The following is a 22,603-nucleotide window of genomic DNA, read 5'->3' as shown; positions in this document are numbered from 1 at the left end:
ATTATAGCATCACGATTGTCCCTATCGGACGAGCCACTAAGGAAGAGGAAAAGGAAGAATTCAGGGATTCAGTACAGAACATAGTCAAGCAACTTGAAGAAATAACAGTTGAAAAGAACATGTACCAGGCTCGTACTGAGCAGGCCGAGGGGTACATTGATCAACTCCTGAGACCATTACACAATGCTTCTGAATCCCACATTCCCCCGACAGCATTGGCACAAAGAACCATGACAAAATTTGAAGGAGCACGAGATACTGCAAGGGTCGTCAGGGAATGGATACAAGGCATCAAAGGGAGAGGAGAACGAATCCTTGAAGAAGTAAAAGGAATGGCCCACCATCGAGAGACCACCCTAGTCAGGCTATTAGAGGTAAAAAGGGAATCCCTCAGAATGCATGAAGTGGCTGCCACAACTCTTCCCCTCGTAAGAGCTCTCTTTTGGACCCAAGCACAGATCCCTACACTCTCCGACATCCTGCGCCCCCATGATATCGGCGTTTTCAAAGAGTGGTACTGGACTATCACCATGAAGAATGACACGAGAAATCATTGATAAAGACCACGATGCATGCGAGGCAATTCTGAAAGGCATGCAAGAACTCGGCAAGACGATCCTCCGATCAATGGTCTCAGGATGGCGAAATGACTTGTCCGATGATGTGATACAGTCGGACAGGGAGGAAAGACTGCGGACGGATAGGATCACCTATTCCGCTAGGGACTCGAGTTTTGCTGGTCGATTCCATTTAGACATGTTGTGCTTCGAGCGTAATCATTCTAGCTGGAAGGATGGTTTGAAGCATGCAGACCAATACCTTGAAGGCATGCAGTATAAAATTCGTCATGCCTCCATTCAGTTTGCTATTCCAATTGTGCATCAGGTTCCAGGAGTATGTTCATAAGGAACGTGCGGCAGGTCAGGACCTTTGGCAAGAATATTTGCATGGCGAGGATGAATTATTGGAAAAAGGATGTGAACCTGGAAAAGAGAAAGTGCTTTTTTCTTTTGAATTTTGAAAAGTGCACTTTTTGGCCAAAGGGACATGTTTGACTTCCAAGTCAACCATAAATGTAAACTTTATGTGTGTGCCTTTTTTATTTATTTTGGATAAGTTTTAATTACCTTTTTGGGTAGTTATTGCTCCCTTTGGGGTAGTTGCTGATATTTACCCTCCATTTATGGGTATGGGTACTCTTTTGTAAAGGATGAATCTGGGTTGCTTGTTTAGATTAGATCTTGGCCATTCATCCATTTTTGAAGCCTATTTAAAGGGGACTGGTTTTCCCTCATTTTGTAAGAAGTTCATGGATTGTTGTTGAAACTCTGGCGAAATTTGCAGGATTTAATGCAAAGTTAAAACTGTTTCAAGTTTCCTTTTGAGTGCATGATCTCCTTCTTCATTAATTTAGAATTTTCAGTTATGTTTCTTTCATTTCTCTATAGCATTTTCTAGATAAACATCTGATAGAATCCTCGCTGTTCATACCATTAGGGGATGACTGATTGTCTTTCCTTCTGTATGGTTACTCTGAACCTTTCATATGCTTAGTTCGGTTATTGAATACTCACTGAATGAATGTTAAAGTTCTAACGTTGTATTTAGTAGCATGAAAACTCAATTTTCCATTGAAGATCGCACTAGATTGATACAAGTATTGTGCTTAAATGGCTGGTAATGTTCAGTCTAGTTATTTGGAGGTGTATGTCTGTTTTCTGAATATGCTATCCTAGTTAAATAATTTAGACTTTCTGTACCTCTCTTTCCCTATCCCTCTTTTTCCCTTTTTTTACCAAGAAGAATCCACAGTCCTGCTGAAACAGTATCATGCAACTGAAACCAATCGATAAACGAGACTGTTAAAGTTTTAGGGAACTCATCCAGCAATTATTCATATCACTATAAGTCCCCTTGTGTTTCCAGCAAGAACACATCAAACCACTGAGTAATCCCGCAGTCAAGACCTTACAATCGAAACCTTGAGGTCGTCCCCTTTGATCAAACGAAAAATAGCATTAGGGATTTCCTTATCTCAAGAGAGGATAGGATACTCAGCGAGTACATTCTATTCTGCATTGGCCGGATGAAGTTGCATGTTCAGCGATTTTAGACACGTCAACAACACCCCGCTTGAAACTGAACATCCTCTTGTTCACTCTGTTTTCAAAAATCACCTTCTGCTCAGCATGATCACTAAAGCTAGACATTGAATCTATCATACAACTCCATTGCTAAAAAATCTATTTTTGATTGTTTGAATCTCCAAATGTCATCAACCACTGCTACTACAACTGAAAAAAATTGGTATGACGCTCAAAATAGTTTTTTCTGACCTTTGAAAATAAAAATAAAACTCCTTTTACTTGCTCATGAACAGCAAAAAAGAATTTCCTTGTGAATAATAGGCACTTGCTCTTTTTTTTATAGACAACTAACTTTGCATATTTGTTTATTTTATCTTCTTTTTTTGTAGTTTGTTTTTCTCAAAAGAAAAATAGTAATACTAATTTATATTTTTATATATTATCAAACCCATACTAAGCATGATTTTCATTGTAGTTAGCACCTTTTTTAGAAGGAACAAAGGCTGATCGAAATTGTGCTTTCCTTCAGGTGCACTTTTGGAATGTTTGCCATTTTTTTTGTACACAAGGCCTTATCAGGTGAGCCTCATACAATTCACACTTATAAAGTGCACTAACCCTTTCTTTTTCAACTTTTTAATTTTAATTTAACTTTGTAACAATGATAATGATTTTTAAAATAATTAATAATTAACAATTTAAAATTAAACCATACGAATAATGAAAACACTAATAAATAAATTAATAATTAATTGTTAACTAGTAATTAAAAATTAATATTTTAAAATAATAATTTTGACAAATTACAAGCCAATAATTAATATAAATTATTAATTATCACTAAATAATTATAGTTAAAGTCAACAAACAAATTAAGAACATTTGTCAACATTCAACATTTATGGATTTTGCAACGACAATTTGATTTTAAATACAAATAACTTTTCTAACTACAACAAAATTTTCACACAAAACTTGGAGAAACCAATAGAATTTTATGTAACACAATCAAATTTCGGATTGGATACAATAAAACCGATGTCCCCATCCCCTGGTGCATTTATGAGACAACAAGATGACAAATGATGTACACTAGCCAATTCTGACACAACGGGATTACAAGGAACATCCCTAATCATCCCCTTCTTTTTACAAAAACCTGAAACATATATGATTTTCCATGTATACAAACGCATGACTAAGGCATTTAATTTTTCCATTTGAAAATGTTGTTCCTATTCATGGGTGTGCAAACATTAACAAGGCTTACATTTTTTGTTTTTGTCATTCCCAATGGAGAATCCATTTTTTCCATAAGATAGTAATGAGAGAAGCCACGCAATTGAAACAGTTCCATTTCTTGGTCGCCCCCAAAAAATCTATCTCATTAATGGAACTCCTGATTATAATGACATTTTGAAAGTATGTTGCCTGCTCACAATTTATTCAACTCAATCATTTTAATTTGATTTTTAAGTCAGATTTGGCACCACCAAGGATTCGCAATATTTGCAACTAAATAAGGCACGACAATATATAGTTAAGCATGATTCCGACTATACCCTCTAGGCATCATTGTTTTTCAACAATTTTGTCCGCAAGAAGAGCATACTGCATTCTAGTAATAAATTAATATTTTTTATATAAATAATTTAAATTAATATATATTTATATTCAATAATATATAAAAATTATTTAATTATTAATATAAATATATAGATATATTTTTTAAACTCATATATGTATAGACACACACTACCATCCCCTTGTTGCCCCCTAAAAAAGACCCTCAAGCTGTGGTCTCCAAAACACATCCCCTACCATCCCTAAAATGTCACGGAACATAGGCTAAAACTTGATAAGAAACAAACATCTGTATTGTCCTGAAACAATTTTAATTTCCTTATATTAATAATTTAATAGTGGGCAAATAAGCTACAATAAGAGGTATAGAAGTGATTTAAAAAGAAAAAGCACACAGATCCTACAATAATTTCAATCTATAATAGAGACAATTAGTTGGGTTCATGCATCATTCATTTTAAATGCCAGTACATGAAATAGAAATTAAAAATTAGCTATTTTTCATGTTAACATGATCAGGCTAGTTACTTACGTGGATGTCATGTATTCTTCATACCAGAAATAATCCATCACGTAAAACTGAAAGAGTGAGATGTATGTCAATTGGATACCTTAAACACATTCCTTAAACATTAATAAGGTTAATATACAAAGACGATATATAAAGCATACATACCAGAGTAAAACTCTGATAAAGAATCATTGCAATGCCTAATGAGCCATTCTGTTCAAAAGTTTTCGCCGCAACTGATAAATTGATGACCAACCAACCAATCATACCAGCACGAATAAAAAAGAATCTGCAGAAATATTATACAAGGGTATAAGAAAGTCAATCTATGTATATAGTATACAATACCGATGGATCATATTCATCCAAAAAAGATAGTGAATTAGAAAAAAATTGTGGAGACAGAGAAGGGATTTATCAGAATAATTTGTGATGGAAAAGTTGGATCTTATTACAAGTGACTCCAAAGTATAAATTTCTCCAAGGATCATGCATACACTAAAAAGTATAATTGCTAAAGTGTTGGAAATGCTATTACAAAGAAAATGGAATGTTTGTGTACAACCATTTACTCCTTTGGGGCTTCACCAATAAAATCAAAGGGCCACTCTCCTAAAGTTTACCTAACAATAGAACATTTATTCCAGCTGTTTTAGGATACTCTTGAATGGCTAAGTATATGTTACCCATTACAAGGTAAGATATATCATACCAATAAAATCAGTCGGACCACCCTCTTAGGGTTTACCTAACATTACAACATTTAATCTACCATTTTTAGGATACTCTTGGATGGCTAAGGATATGTTACTCATTACAAGGTAAGATATAACATTACCTTCCACATGGTGATGGGATCTAACATATTTGCTCTCTCCAAGAAGTGAAGCCTAAAGATCTATTACGAGAACTGAAGTTGGCATTATTCTTTGTATGTGCCATCCCCATAAAACTCACTTTTACAACACTCGTAGTCCCATTGTAATTTGACTAGGATAGAAACTTGATAATTAAATGTTTTGATTAATGACGATTTTGGTTTATATTATGCTCTTGCAAATCAATTGGTAATGAGTATGTTTATGACTAATTGAGTACTCATTTCAATTCGGTTAATTTTATGGAAGGAGCATTTGTGATGTCCCAGCCTAAATGTTGCGATGGTATGGATTCTTGTTGAGCATCTACCCAGGGCTGGGACCCACCCACAATCAAGTAGCCACCTGTCCATGAGGGGGTTGGCTTGTGTTGGCACTCTAGTGGGACAAAAACCCCATTCTTAACACTAGTGAGTGCCATTCACCTTTACTCTGAGATTTCGGTGTAGTGGTTGCCTTGTTTGGTATCAAAGTCGAGGTCTTGAGGTCAATCCATGTAAAGTGTGGTGGGTGATGATGTCCTAGCCTAAATGTTGTGGTGGTGTGGATTCTTGATGGAGGTGTACACAGGGCTTGGACCCACCCACAATTGAGTAGCCACATGTCCATGAGGGAGTTGGCCTACGCTAGCACTCGGGTGGGACGAAAACCCCACTCTTAACACCAATGGGCGCCATTCACCATTAGTTCAAGAATTTGGTGTACTAGTTGCCTTGTTTTGTCATGCCCCCACCTTAAGCTGGATCGGCCTAGTAATTCTCACAGCAATGTTTTTAAACACCCTCATAATTAATAAACAAATAATACTAAATAAATTTCAAATTTTGAAATCTCCTCGTAGCGCCAATTCCTGGCTGACATCCCCTTCACAAGTTTTGGTCGACTTGCATTATTTTCTAACATGGTGAAGTGTAAAGGCGGTTTTATCATTCTAGGGCAGTTTTATCATTCTAAGGAATTGAGGAAAACTTTTGATGCTTATTGGAGGCCTTATGAGACGAAAACCTCAGAAGGCAAGTTGCAGTTAAGACAACAATCCTATCCCCTTTCCTTGCGAATTACCTCAACACAAGAATTTAGCTGATTTTAAATAATTGGTCATTTCCAAGTGTTGTGAGTGACAAGAGAGTGGCACAACAAAATTTGAGCATTCCATTATCTACAATTCAACAACATCAAGATGGCAATGACTCATGTGGCCAACTCTAAGCAAAAGATATTCCACTTGCCATTTGCAAGAAACGCCCTCAAAAGTATTGGCACCAATTATGAAGCACCAACATCACCAATGTAAGGCACCAACCTCATAATCAGATTTCCACATTACCAATGTTGCTTCTACAATGGATGATGGAAGTCCTTGATTTTTACAAATTATGCTTTAAATTTGCTCTTATGTTACCTTTGAATACACCCCACAACCCACTTTGCATTCTTCTATAAAGTTGCTCTTATATCTGCTCAAAACAAACCTTCATTTATCTGCAATAGTCTTCTATAACTATCGCATAAGTTTGTTCATGCCAGTCTTCATAAATCTACAATGTTCCTTTTCATCAATGTCTTTGGTGCATATGATTGTAATCGTAAATGCTCACACATCACTTCTCTATTTTGCACACTTTATTTATCTTGCATATCTCTCACACACTTCTCTCCTCATTTACTTCTCCCAAACTAAATGCAAAATATATATCTTCTCATTACAACCAGAAAATAAATCTCTTGATCAGAAGAGATGTCTTTTACCAATAACCACAACCCCTCAAACAGATCGCTGACCTAGAGAACTAATTTAATCCTTCTCTAAACAAATTGTTCCTCTTTCATTAGCAGATTGCTCCTTTTCAAAACTGATTTCCTTGGTAATTTAATTGCTGCACTTTATTATTCAGATCACACCCTTCTAAACCTTTTTAATACTCATGACATTTGTTAATAAAAATTCTTTTATGTTTGATCCCTGCTGCCATTAATTAATCTGCTACCACATTTTAATAATATGTAATCATTGCTTTGTATATAGTGATACTACTGCTTCTCTTGTCATTAATGAATCACTGCACTCTAATTAACATAATCTTTGGCATAAACATTGTCTTATGATAATCATGATCATTGTATTTAGATCACACCATTTTGTCATTATGAACTTAAGACATCTTTTGTCTTATATGGAGCTCTTTATGGAGATTGGCCACCTCTTTAATTATTAACACATTTCATAACTTGTCTTTTTAAATGACTTCCATTTTGTCTTATATGTGAAACTTACTTTAGTCATCAACTTCTTCACTTTTCTAAGGAAATATCTTAACATTCAATACATATGCATTTTGATCATTGATTGTCATATATGGAGTGCTTCTTTATGAGATTCTGCCTCCTTTAAGACTTAGATTTAATTAATCTTCAAATATGCTTAACTCCTATATGGCGCTAAACAGAAAGTCAGCCAAGCTTCACTTAAATAATTAAAATCATTAATTTATACTCCAATTTATGGCACTAAAGAGGCAAGTTGGCCTTTGGTAAATACTCCCCTCTGCCTTCTTGTCTTCAATATATTTATTGATGTATTCTCTTCTCGTTGTTGATCACCCACATAGTCTTTTAGTTTGTCATGTCCCCTCTTTAGCTCTGTCTAGCAGAGACATGTGAGTTGGCCTATTATGGAGTCTTGTAGGTTGGCAATGGTGGATAGAGACTCGGTCAGGATATTCAGTGTTTGGATTTGGTGTTTCTAGCAGTAATACACCAGTTTGGAGCAGTTCCTTGATTTTAGGAGGCAGTTCCTACATTTTAGGAGGCACTTCCTACTTTTTAGGAGGTTGTGACAGTGTCCAGGGTTGGGGTTCCATGAGACCATTCCTTGGTTTCAGTTTCAGGAGATTTGGGTGTGTTTCCTAGTTTCTAGGAGCATCCCTAGATTTTAGGGATGAGACTGCCAGTTGATCCATAATTTCCGACATCAGTCACAGACAGGTGACAGGTTTTGTTTCAGACTTTTGGAGTCATTTGAGCCTTCTGCAACTATTTGGGTTATATTTTTAATATATTTAAATATTTCCTAAGTTAACGTTTAATTTATTAAATAAGGCTATGTTTATAGCCATTTTGGAGTAATAAGGGGTTTTTGGCTTCATCTGGATGCATATGCCCATGTGTTATAGCTCGTTGGAAAGGTCTTGAACTTTTCTAAATGTTTCCCATTTGTCAAGGACCATTTTGATGAATAGAATTCTTTTATATTAAAAAAGTGGCGTTTTCTCTATACTTGGCGACTAAAAATGAGAAATAAGACTTTATAAGCCTAAGCGCACTTTTCATACACTTTTAGGGTCCGAGCTAGAGGGAAGGAGTTATAAGGAGATGGTAACCTAATTATCAAGTATCTTTTACACATTTTCATCTTTGATTTGGAGAATTTGCTCTGGAGAGCGATTCAGCATCTGGGACGAAAACCCTAGGGTCTTGCCTATCTGGGACGTAGCCCCCAACACAGTGGTTATTTGGTTCTTGCATTCAATTTTCAGTGCCTTAGAGTTGGTACGACATCTTTTCTGGAGGATTTAGTGGACAGAGTTAGGGTTCAGCGTGGAGATTGGGGTTTCCAGCTTGGCATCACCTAACAGCCGTACGGCTGTACTTTGCAGCCATTTCTCTTCCCATCTGGAGCTATGTAAGAGCTTTGGACGTTTGCGACAGCCTCCTTATTTATTACAGTATTCACTCTTCATCCAGGTTGGACTCATTGCTTATTGTAATCTTCCTGGAATTGTTTGGAATCACTATCTGGATAATTATTTGATTTAAATAATCAGAAATCTGCTTGGTACGATTCTGATTTGGCTGTGTATGAACAATTATTTCCAGTACTCTTTTCATGTACTTGTTCTTCAATTATTACTTGCTGAAAAACTATCAAAACATAAAAAGAATTCAACCTTCTGCAACTTCTGTCTATTTCTGGAAGATTATAGTAATAAACAGGAAATTCAATCAAAATAATTAAAAAACTACAGCAGATCAGCGAAGGGATCCATTTGGGATCTTTCATAGTCAGCCATATCAATGCTTATATCTTTATTTTTAAAATGATCTTCTCTATCAACCTCTACTCAACAATTGATCCAATCCACCTTAGATATTTCACTTAAGGACGATGACAACATTTCCACCTTCATTACAATGATATTGCTACTTTGACATCAATGACAACCTGCATCAATCTCTTCATTCTTCCTTTGACATGAATGACAACGATCTTGCCAATAGTCTCATTGATACACTCTTGACATCAATGACAATATTTCCAACACAACTAAGTGCCCTTGACATCAATGAAAATTTCCAACAAAGAGCCATTGGCTACATTTGATTTTTTGGAACTTTGTACTTAGTTTATAGGTTGATTTTGTACAAACTATATTATAATTGATTTTTTGTCAATTGTAACCATCTAGTTATCATTTATGCACTATGAAGTATGATTTGTGCAATGCAATATAATCAGCAATATGAATATAAACAACAAAATCCTATTTTCTACAATTCATGGGTTAAACTCACTATTTTATTCTACAATACACAGAGAAACGTCCCCAAAAAATTTCTGCCCATGTCCCCATACTGGGGACGTCTTGGCGATGGGGACAGCTCGGGGACATTTCCTCAAGTCTAACATTGTAAACAATACATGCTTTGAACAATTTATTGGGGTTTCAATAAAATGATATAGACTAACGATCCACAAGAATGCATCCAATGTTTGATAATGAAGATTGTTGTGCTTTAAGCACTCTACAATGTATTTGTCAATATAATGAATGATTCTATAATGTATAGATATTTTTATATAACTGTCCCCTTTGCTATCCCCTGCTGTCCCCAAAAATGGCCTCAAAAAATCTCGCCCCAAAAACACGTCCCCCCATCCCCACATCCCTTTGTCATAGAAACTTGGTGGAACATAGATTTTATTTGCTCTCTACACCTCTATACTATGGAAATGCCCTCAAATTTCGAAAAGAAGATAGTTTTTGTCTTTTTTCTACATTTTTTTACATATTTACTAAAAAAACTGATGTTCCCCCCATTTTTTCAAAAAATTTATACTTTCGGTTTTTCCAATTCTTTTCCCAAATGATTTTTGCTGATATGATTGAGAAAATTATTCAGGATGCCCAATATCTTTTCATTTGGTTTCATGACGCCATGCGGAAGCCTAAAAAACTCTTCTTCCTGTAGGGATTGTAAATTCCTTTCTCCTTTATTAGCTTTTCCAGCTTCTTCAAGACAATAGTAACTTCCAAAACAGCAACCAGTGTAGCCAAGTCAGTAGTGGTGGAAGTCCACATCGATTTGCAAAAGGTACAAGATTCCTAGCTGATTAATGGAGGGTTAGGGGGATATCTTTTCTGAAAGACAAAAGAATGTTCCAATGCAGGTTTGAGGAGTTGACATGGATTAGGAGGTGAGGGACCAAGCGTGGCAAACACATAATAAGCTTTCCTGAAACTCTGGAGTAGGAATACAAAATTTGTTTAGGGTAGATCTATCGAGTGAGATTCTATGATTTTGAGAAAATTATCAGTAACTGCTCTTAAGAATACAAGTATTTATATATGGAAGAGAAATTCAACTTCTCTTCAATCAATGGTGGTTGTTACTCACATTAGAACCAATAATGAGGACCTAATTATTACTCACTTTAGACTTTTGACAAGACCAACTAGCTTGAATCAAAGTAACGTTGTATGGAGTATTACATTAATTTTAAAATTGTCTGTCATAAAAGAACCACAGATTTTTCCAATAAAAATGTCTTGAAACTACACTTTACAGCAAAGCACAAAACTCACTTCGTAACTCACATTAGAAGCACTAATCAGGAGCTTATTCTCACTTACATTGAACATTTGTTTATATTTTAAGTATCTACTAATGGTTTTGGATTCTTTTGAAGTACAACTAGCTTGAATCAAAATATTGTGGTAATGAAGTATTACTTTTAATTTTAGATTTGTAGGCTAAAATAGCAGTTCAGATTTGCTCAATTATATTGCAAGTCTCATGAGTAATGTTGCAAACCTAGGGTTTACATTTAAGTACAAAACTCATTTTGTAACAGCTTTTTAAGATTATTCTTGTGGGTTGGGGCAAAAAAATTAAGTTGCAATAAATTTGATCTATCAAATACATTTAAAACCAAAATGAGACACAAAAAATAGCTGTTGTCTTTCAAAAGGGCATATTTGAATCAACACATTCATTCAAATAAGAAGAGTCGAGATCTCAACAAATGGTAATATGGGAATTTTTTGGTTTTAATGAAACATAAGGAATTTTTTGGTTTTAATGAAACATAAGGGAATTATATAAAAGGAAATTTATATACATGGTATAAAATATTCCCAGCATTTTTTCTACCACATGGCTCTGAATCAGATTTGTTCTGGAATGGAAGTCAACAATCTAGATAAGGGGTAAGATTTCAGATATTATTGCAGGATCTAGGCAATAATTTAGGTTCTGAGAAAGATAACATGAAAAAAAGGTTATGAGTATCTTTCACCAGTGCCACAATATCCATCAGATCTGTCCAGGAAGTAAGACACACTAGAAAAAGGGTAAAGAATTCAGTTTTAGGTATAGGAACTTACTCGGTGAGTTCTATTAAATTGTAAATAAAATCCACTTTTAATAGCAAAGAAATTGAATTAATAGGATGCACGCTAGAACGCAACTTCCACAAAATGTATAGATTTTGTATTCAAATACCAGATACATACTTAAGATCAATGCCCAAGAATTGTGGGTTTAGCTGTATCCCAAACCACCTGCAAAGACATCAAAAAAAGAAATAAAATGCCAAATTGATTGTATCAACTAATAGAGAAGATAATTAATGAATGCTAAGTAGAGCTGGAGAAAAATAAATTTGACCAAACAACAGATACTTCTTGACTTCAACTTCTGTAATGTCCCCTTTTTAGGCATCAGCTATTTCTAGAGGTTAGCCTATGACTTTGATCCCCATCGGCTAACATGGTGATTAGGGGACCTTTATGAGGGTGCTCTATGGCTCTTCAGCTGGCCTTTCAGCGTTTATCTCAGTGGTCTTCAGCTCAGTGTCCCAGTTTATTTGTGGTGTGCCTTCCGGAGATCATTAAAGACACTTTGATTCACACTTACTATAAATAGTAAGTCGCTGGGGTGATCAGTTGGCATCATCTCTATATCTGGAAAGTTGATGGATTATTTTCATGAGTTGATATTGGCAATTATCAGGAGTTTAAAGATTGAAGTTAAATTATTAAAGTTTACTCAAGTTTAACTTTAATAATATTAATTATATTAAATGACTTTATGATATGATGACATAAAGGGGACTTTATGTGAATGCCTATATGAGAATTATAAAGTGACTTTATAAAGTTATTTTATAAAGTGACTTTTAATGGTGCTTTGGGAAACATGGATATTATAAAATATTAAAAAATCACTTTTAATTTAAAATGTGCAAACCCTAATTAGGGCGTTGGGATGAAAGCATTATAAAAAGGCACTTGGGAACTCATTTGGGATATACTTGCTTTATTTAATTTCTCTCTGAGAAGAGCTTTGGCTTTCATTTACAAGAAATCTGAGGATGGAAACCCTTTAAGTTTTTTGGTTGCTTGGACGAAAACCCATTCGGCCTTTTGAGTGAATTCATTCCAGAATTCAGATTGAGCTTATTGCAGGTATTTGGCATTGAGAAGGAGGTAGAAATATCTTTTATTTGCAGGTCTGCAGCTGCTAGGATTTATGGTGAAAGACCTGTGAATTAAGAGTTAAAGACGGATGGTTATTGGTTCCATTCTCTACATTGTAGAATGCTACGAAGTAATTTTCAGAATAATATCAGGGAGTCATTGATGCAACTTCATTAGTAAACGGGTTTAAACTATTTGCAGAAATAAATATTTTTTAGCAGAGTTTAAGGCTGATTTTTTTTGGTTCTGTTTAAACTATTTGCTGCAATTGCAAGGTGTTTACCTTCATGGAATTTGTTTATAATCTACTGCTGTTGCTGATTGTACAAGTCTGAGATTTTGTAATCAAATCTGTCATTAATTTTGGAGCCATTAATCAAGGTACTTGTGAACTATTAAATTCACTGAATGTTAAGTATCTTCAATTTTCATTCTCCAGATTTATGGTGTTTGTTTTCATTAATTATAAATGGCAATATCAGAAATGTAAACCTCCACGCAAATATGTGCAAACTGTTGTTAAAAAATAGAAATCAAATAACAAAACCAACAACAAACTATGTTTAAAGTGAACGGCTAGATTAATGTTCTTCACCAATGAATGCATGGCAACTGTTTGGTAAAATTCCTATATTGCTGAGTGGTTAGAAGTGTGGAAAATTTTATTGGCAAACTAGGGAGAGCCATTACAATTCCGTGAAATCCAGATTTATGTTAAAGTTTGAAATATATAAATTTGAAGATTCCCAATAAAAGATTGTACACTAGTAAGTGGAACAAGGTCTACATAGCAGATGGTCTTCATCATGCCATTATGTTTGCAAATTAATTCATTTGGTCAATTTATTAGAATATTAATATAATTATATAATATTATGTACATTTACACATATAAATAAAAAATTAGCTATTACTGGTACACAGCAGTCTTTAATAAAGTTGCAACATTAGTCCTTTGTAGCTACCGTATATTTTTAGACTGTAACTACTTTCTATTTTTAGTATTTGTTCACAACAATTTTTCTCTTAAGCTCAGTTATTCAGTTATACTAACACTGGTATTAAAACAAAGTTGTCTTGAGAAAACACCCCTGTCAGTCGACTGCAATGCAAATCCTATGGAATTCAAGAAGGTTCGGAAAAGAGGTGATTGTAAGACGCGAAGCACAATTGAATCAAGTGTCAGGTCATTGCTGAGAAGCGCACAGGCAATACTGAGAGAGGAGGGGGGAGTTAAGGGGTGAATCAGTATTGCAGAAATTTAACCCTTTTAATTTAAATCACACAGAATCACAACAAGAATAGCCACAATGACAAATACACCAGATATCTCGTGGATAACCCTTTCGCGTAAAAAACCACAACATCAAAAGACATTCATTAACTTCAAATGGGCACCAACCCAAATTACAAAGCAATACTCGAAAGAGAGCTCCAACTCTCCTCACAGCACCAACTGTGAACAGCAGACGCTCCAACCGCTATACAAAAGAGAGCACCAACTCTGAATAAATAAGACACCAACCTCTTACTACTGAAACACTTAATTTTAAAAATAGAATATGCTATGAACAGCCTTCTTGAAAAATTAAACATAAGACTCTGATATGGTTCACACTGACTTCACAAGAGCAGCTTCACAAACCTTCAAATCATCAATTTTATTTTTTTTACCTCATCCAACACTCAGAAATTTTCCTTTAAAAACACTGCACACCAGTCATACCACAGACCACACTTTTTACACAAAACCAATTGATAAGCAAATGCTTTCAAGATAATTTCAATTATCAGTGACACATACTTTCCAATCAAAAATCATCGAACTCATCACCCACACATATGTATATCAACTTTGGATCAACTTCTGGAAGCTCCTTTACACACACGTAATACGCACACTATTCGTTACAAGACCACTCCACTTCAATATGGTAAATCTGTAAGAGAAACTTCCAAAAAGCACAAACTCCCAATCATTTATTTCTTCTCAGAAAAATTCACCCGACACACAGCAAACTCAAATATATCAAAAAAAGTATGAGGTCCCCTTTTTCAAAATATAGCCGCTCAGAATCAATAAGAGTGTTGACCCACAAAATCATATAGAATCACACTAAAAAAACGTATCAATAATGACCACTCAAAGTAAAATAAACATCTTCAGCTCCATGACAGCACACCACAAAATATCTTTGCCACGACTCAGCTATTTCGAAGAATAAGAAAGATGATACACAAAGGCATCACTACACGCGCACACCAAAACATAATTATTTTTTTGTCTCAAGTCTCTTCAACGCACACCCAAGGATACGATGCCATTCAAAACGAACTCCACCCACACCTTCAATTCACTCATCATGCTTCTTGCCATCTCTTGAACTGATTTGTTCTTCCTCTCAACCACCCCATTTTGTTGAGGTGTCCTAGCAGCTAAATATTGTCTTTTGATACCAAACTTTTCACAAAAGCTCACAAAATCATTTGAGGTAAATTCAACTCCATTGTTTGATCGTAGGCACCTGATTTTCAGGTCCTTTTCATTTTCAACAAAAGCTTTAAAAGCTTTGAACTTCTCTAATGCTTCTAATTTTTCCTTCCAAAAGGCCACCCAAGTCATACATGAGAAGCTATCAATTAAAAGCATAAAATATCTCTCGCCTTGCATACTTGTTGTTTTTGTAGGTCCACACAAGTCAGTGTGTATCACCTCTAAAGGCATTGTGCTTGAAAACTCCTTTGATTTGAACTCCTACAAGTTTGTTTGCCCAATTGGCAATCCTTGCACACAGTGTCTGATGGTTTAGTGAGCTTAGGCAAGTCTCTAACAACTCCCTTCTAGCTGATCTGAATAAGATTATCAAAATTTATATGACCAAATCTTCTATGCCACAACCAAGATTCATCAAGTAAAGTCAAACAAGTTTCACTTTTAGCATCATCAAGAATATATAAATTGTTCGCTGCCCTACTTGCATCAGCAATATGAACACCATTTTTATTGATTTTGCAACAATCAGAACTGAAAGTTAAACTATGTCCCTGATCACACAACTGACTAAACTGAGCAAATTGTGTTTTAAGCCTTCTACAAACAGCACATTCTCAACTTTAGTCTTTCCATCATTCAACATGAGAGTACCTTTCTAGCCACCCTTGTAGATGAATTTCCACCAAACCTTACTTTACCACCATTAGATTTCTTGAGAGTCGAGAACGTACTATCATCTCCGGTCATGTGCCTAGAACAGCCACTATCCACATACCAAATATCTCTCTCATTTTGTGCAAAAAGAGTTGTTTGCACAATTAGAGACTTTGTTTCAAGCTCTTTGTCATTCTTCCTCCACACTTTGGTTTCCTTAGAATTGTTCTTAGCATCTTTCTTTGGGAAATCCGCCATGCCATTCTTAGAAAACCTTGCACTATATCCAATGTTATTGCATTTGTAACAAACATAATTATAACTCCTCAAAGGGGCAAAGGAGTTATGATTCACAAATCTGAAATTATTTTTAAAAGACATTCTACAATTTATTGCCTTGTGCCCAAAGCAATTACAAGCATAACAATAACCATGAAAGAAAGAATGATTAAACCTGGTTAAGAGTGCTTGTCTAGTACTAGAAGGCTGCTTGAAACCATTATTTTTGATTTCTGTTGAATAAAACTTTGAGCTATCACCATTAAGAGTTTGTTGTTCTTCACCTAAAGACTTAGAGCTTTGACCTTCTTCAAGGCCAACTCCACATTTATCTGAAGACTGTTTTTGAGATGCTAGAAGGTCATCCAAAGATAGTGAACTTTTCTAACTTATCATTTCTTGGTTCAGCAATGTTAATGATTTGTCTAACTTCCTGTGAGAGACAATTTCAGCTCCAATCTATCACAACTTTCTTCCTTCAACTTAATCTGATTTTTCAGATCTTCTTAAACCTTCTTAGCTTCTTCAATCTGAATTTTTAAGTTATCTATGAGCTCGTTAGCATCATCAAGAGCTTATGATTTTTTTATTTTTTCTTCACTTTCTTCTTTGAGCAACAGCTTCAAATTTAGATTTTTCATCTTAAGACTTTTAATCTCACTAAGAACACTCAACAATTCTTGTTCAAGATCCACTTCTCCATCTTCTTCATCAAAAACACCTTCATCTTCTTGATTTTCAATGTGAGTTTCTTCCAGAGCCATAAACAAAATCTCATCACTCTGAGATTCTTCATCACTTCCTTCAGATGAATCACTTTACTCCTTTAAATATAGACTCTTTTTGGATTTCCATGTCTTCTTATCCTTTCCTCTAAACTTCTTTTTGTTAAACTTAGGCTTCTTTTCATAACTGTTGTCTTCATTATTCTCATACAGACATTTGGCTACAAAATGTCCAACCTTTCCACAGTTAAAACATTTAAGAGGCATCTTCTTCTTTTGTTTGCTGAATTCCTTCTTCAACCTTTTTATGAACAAAGTTTCTTCTGAGTTTGAATCATCATCTGAACTGTCACTTGAAACTTGCTCTTTTTGTTTGCCTTTCTTTGAAGATTTGAAGGCAGTCTCCCTTTTTGAAGATTTTGTGTTTGTCCTCATCTCATATATAGTCAACATAACATGGAGCTTGTCAATGGACGATTTATCAAGGTCAACCATTTCCTCTATGGCTGAGATCTTTGCATCAAATTTTAAAAGTAAAGACCTTAAGATTTTGTAATAACCAAACTGTCATCAACCTTCTCACCAAGACCCTTAAGAGAATTTGCTACTTCATCTACTCTTAGAAAATAGGCTGCAACATTTTCATCTTCTTTCATTTTCAAACTTTCAAATTGCATCCTGCGAGTCTGAAGTTTGGCTTTCTTCACCTTTTCATCTCCTTCATAGGTATTCTTAAGCTTATCCCAAATAGCTTGAGTAGTATCACAATGCATAACATTAACAAATTTTGATTCTGACAATCCACATAGTATTGCATTCATAGCCTTTTTGTTGCTTTCAAAAGCTCTCATTTCATCGGCTATGGATGGAGGGTTTTGAGGAACTGTATAGCCTACCGCAACACAATCCCAGACATCGAAACCAACTGACATCAAGTAAGCTTGCATTTTGACACACCAAAAGGCATAGTTTGAGCCATCAAACAGAGGGACTCTATTTGTTGCAACACCTTCGAGAGCATTCATCATAGTGTGCAAACAAGATCAACCCTCAAGCTTTTAAGCTTTAACAGAAGGCACCAGCTCTGATACCAATTGAGAAGCACACAGCCAATACTAAGATGGGGGGTGAATCAGTATTGCAGAAATTTATACCTTTTCAATTTAAATCACGCGAAATCACAACATGAATAACCACAACCACAATGACAAATACACCAGACATCTCGTGGAAAACCCTTTCGGGAAAAAACCACATCATCAAAAGACATTCATTAACTTCAAATGGGCACCAACCCAAATTACAAAGCAATAATCAAAAGAGAGCTCCAACTCTTCTCACAACACCAACTGTGAACAGCAAAGGCTCCAACCCCTATACAAAAGAAAGCACCAACTCTAAATAAATAAGACACCAACCTCTTATTACTAAAACTCTTCCTTTTCGAAACCAAAATATGCTATGAACAACGTTCTTCAAAAATTAAACATAAGACACTGATATGGTTCACATTGACTTCACAAGAGCAGCTTCACAAACCTTCAAATCATCAATTTTTTTTATTACCTCATCCAACACTTAAAAAATTTCCTTTAAAAACACTTCACACAAGTCATACCACAGACCACACGTTTTACAAAAAAAAGATTGATAAGTAAATGCCTTTATGATAATTTCAATAATTAATGACACATACTTTCCAGCCAAAAATCATCAAACTCATCACCCACGCATACGTATATCAACTTTGGATCAAATTCTAGAAGGTGCTTTACACACACACAATACACACACTATTCATTACAAGACCATTCCACTTCAATACGGTAAATCTATAAGAGAAACTTCCATAAAGCACAAACTCCCAATCATTTATTTCTTCTCAGAAAGATTCACCCGACACACAGCAAACTCAAATATATCATAAAAGTTTATTGGGTCCCCTTTTTTAAAATATAGCCGCTCAGAATCAATAAGTGTTGACCCACAAAACCATATAGAATTGCACTTAAAAAAACGTATCAGTAATGACCGCTCAAAGTAAAATAAACATCTTCAGCTGCACGACGGCACACCACAAAATATCTCTGCCACAACTCAGCTATTTCAGAGAATAAGAAAGATGATACACAAAGGAATCACCACATGCACACACCAAAAAATAATTCCTTTTTTGTTTTAAGTTTCTTCAACGCACACCCAAGGATACGATGCCATTCAAAACGAACTCCACCCACACCTACGGAGGACACATACAAGTCTCTGATAGAAAAAAAACTCAATCAAAATCACATCCAGCCACTTGTATATCATTGTCGTGATTATTCTGCAGGCATGTCTCCATTCAAACGCATGCACTCCAAAGAAATTTAAACCGCTCCCGATAATGGTCAACATGCATTCCTCTTGCCTTAAACTAATTTCCAAACATGTCTAGAATTAAAAAAAATTGGTTTTCCAAAGTGACAAAGCTTATCATGCCTGTTTAAATTTCCACGACATTTGACAAATATGCCACAGGAATTAATTCATCTTTTCCGCCTTCAAAAAAAATAATTCACATTACTAGTATGTTAAAAAAACTAAGGAAAGAAACAGGCCCCACAAACCACATAAGATTTGATGATATGGCATAAAAAATGCTGACATTGCAAGAATCCAAAGTAGTAGCTGGCAAGGTAACAAGTAAGCACTCATACAGCCTGCTCAACCAACACCCAAGCATACAAGCACCTCAAACAGGTAACCAAGCAGCTCAAGCTGCTCAACCAGGCACACAGGGAGTTCAACCAAAATCACAAACAGCCACTTAGCACACTCAACAAGCCTTTGACATCGATGACAAATATTCCAACAATTGCAACATTTGCAAGCACCAATAAAATCGTGTGGGCATAAAATCATTTGTAGTTGTGGCAAGGAAAAGCTTTGAAGAAATTGTGAAAATTATCAGAGCTCGCCACAAAAGTAAAGCTCATGTGACAAAGTAAAATAATGGCAAAATTGTGAGGAAAACGCCCATTTGCATCATGTTTTTTGTTCAATCACAAGTTGCAGAAGTAAAAGGTCGCATGAGCGAGTATTAAAATAAAATCATAGGTCTAGTTCACAAGCAGAAAAACACAAGTTGAGAATCAAGGGATTTTCCAAACCATTTACTAGTCATAGCTAGGACATTTTTGACCCTTTTGTACTAGTTGTGAAGGCATGTGGGTAACAACATGAGTTTTCTAAGTCTTTTGCAATTATAAAAACAGCTGGTCATGTCTAGGGTAAAGAAGGATTTACAAAGCCAAGGATATTTAAATATTTGTGGGCACAAGATTTAGTCACAATCCCACAGCCCATTCAAATTTATGAGGTTGAAGGAGGTGGAAAGAAGCATTTCCAATCACACGTCTAAACATTTCAAAGTATTATTATTTATACTCCCACTTCTCTTTTCAACTCTAGATTTCTCTTTTCTCTAGAAGATAAATATGCAAGACATTCACCATACATGATGTAATATGCTACATTTGAAAACGATGAGTCTTGTAGACTCACTAGCAGAACCATTGGGGGTTCTTTTGTTTCAGGTTCATTTTCTGCTATGAGTTTGCATTAAACTTTACCTCTCACCAATTTAGTGGGCTTATCTCCAAGTCATACCCCTAAACTTTGGCCACCCATGGTCCTCTTTTGCTGCAACCAATATCTTGTTGGGTGAGGATGCTCTTAACTGCTTTATCAGGAACATACACTATAGAATGAGAATGTAAGATGTAAAATCTGAAATATTTGATAGCCTTGACTATAGAAAGAGCATGTTTTTCAATCTAGCAATAATTTAGTTCGTGCTATTAAAATAAAGTAGAATCTAGTCAGCAAAAAACGGAAAATGGAGCGTAGGAGGAAGCTAGCGTTTGCAGGAGGCAGCGATTTTGGTTCACGAGATTGGGAGAATGGCACCAGACGGATGGAAAACAAGCAGCCCTAGCGCCCACCGCGCGCAACCCACTGGCAGTGGCAGGACATGGGACGAAGGAGGAGGGAAGGAGCTAGTTTTGGTGAAACCAGATTCCCTTTTGAGCATGACAAAAACAAATGGGGGCACTCTCGGGTTCTGAACTTTCCGAAATGGAGCAAGCAACAGACGGAGGATAGATTGAGGAAGAAGTTTCCAGCACCTCCAGATAACCATATCACTGGCGAGATTTCGGTAACGTCTGATAAGAGAACTGTCAGTATTTGTATTGACTCGGAGGCTTGGAAGGAATCGGTACAAGTCTTGCGAGCCAAAGCTTTCTTCATGAAGTGGGGAGGGGATTGGCCGGCCTTTTCTAAGATTAGGAACTGGGTTGATGAAGAGTGGGGGAGCCACTTTGAGATCAAAACCCTAACAAATGGGTTTTTCCTTATCATAGCTGGGACAGCTGAGGAGAAAATCGAGCTGATGAACATTGGGTCGTTCTTGATGATGGGAGTAGGGTTTTACATTAAGGACTGGACCCCCAATTTTGACCCTCGTCAAGCCATCGTAGAAGAAATACCTTTTTGGATCAGACTATACAATCTTCCACATGAATATTCGAAAGAGGAAGTGTTTAAGAGCATTGGTGATAAGTTAGGGAAATTCATCAAGTCGGATGAAGCGGTTGACAAGATGAATTCATGCATGTATGCCCGTATCTGTATCATGTGGAAACCACACCCAAGGCTCCCGAAGGCCGTTGAGATTAGATCACCAGAGGGCCTATGGAGACAAGAGATTGAAGTTGAAGAAATCATGGTGAAGTGTAAGTCCTGCAAAGAATGGGGACATGAGGATCGTGATTGCAAGGCAGGTCATAAGGGCAAGGGAAGGGCAGACAGAGCTTTGGAGGAGCAGTTGTTAGCAGGGTCGGAGGTGAAAAAGCAACTTTCGGGTCACACAAAGGCAATTTTGGGCTTTGAATGGGCCGTTTCAATGGCTGGGAAACATCACCAAAGTTCTGAAGATTTAGGTGGGGTCAAAGCGTCCTTGGCTTCTTGTTCAGCTCAAGATGCATTGTTGAAGGGTTTTGGTCCTACTGGAGATGAGATTGTTGCAGGTGCGATTGGCTCACTGGGTGAGACTTTTGTGGATCGTCTTCAGATTCTGACAGGTTGTGCTAATGGGGTGCATGTGCGTCAAGCAAATAGCGAAGGGTGTGGGGATGTTTGCCTCCAAAATGAAGGTTCGGCAGCGGAGGTTAGTCATGGGTTTATTCTTCATGATTTTGCAGTAGGAGGGGGGATTCCCTCTCAGCACAAGTTTTTTTCTGAGTCTGGGCTGGACAGCTTGGAGAAGGGATTGAGTGTCAAACCACTGGTGAACCAGAATTCAGATGTTATAGCAGGGATTGTAGAGAAAAAGGCAAACAGCTTTAAAGACATCCACATGTCCCCAGGCAAGGTGGATTATAGCTTCCCAGCAGAGTTGGAGTCCGATGAGAAGGATGGGTTGAGCGATGATTCTTTGGGGTTGTCTACTGAGGTAGGGGAGACAGAGGTTAGGACCATTAAACAGACTAAAACTAATCCCTCTAAGTCCAAAGGGGATTTGAGAGGTAGGAAAAACAGGCAGAAGTTGCTTGAGGAAGCAGGCAACATGAAGGGTCAAACAAGACT

The 22,603-nt window shown here is 36.2% G+C and overlaps 1 protein-coding gene across 2 annotated transcripts in view; it reads right to left on the bottom strand.

The window, feature by feature from the left end:
* LOC131035230 (delta(14)-sterol reductase) overlaps nt 1–22,603 on the bottom strand; it is a 197,726-nt gene that overhangs the window by 91,497 nt on the left and 83,626 nt on the right. Inside the window, exons 6-8 of one of the 2 annotated variants that reach the window (XM_057966892.2) lie at nt 11,855–11,902; nt 4,348–4,471; nt 4,204–4,250 (exon numbers count right to left, since the gene is read on the bottom strand). In XM_057966892.2, coding sequence (XP_057822875.1) covers nt 4,204–4,250; nt 4,348–4,471; nt 11,855–11,902 — 219 coding nt within the window. The remainder of the gene's footprint in view (nt 1–4,203; nt 4,251–4,347; nt 4,472–11,854; nt 11,903–22,603) is intronic. The other variant, XM_057966893.2, reaches the window with a different exon arrangement.

This window comes from Cryptomeria japonica, chromosome 5 (genome assembly GCF_030272615.1).
Source record: "Cryptomeria japonica chromosome 5, Sugi_1.0, whole genome shotgun sequence".
NCBI classification, from domain to species: domain Eukaryota; kingdom Viridiplantae; phylum Streptophyta; class Pinopsida; order Cupressales; family Cupressaceae; genus Cryptomeria; species Cryptomeria japonica.
Note: the sequence above shows the minus strand (reverse complement) of the source record. Positions and strands in the feature narration are given on the sequence as shown.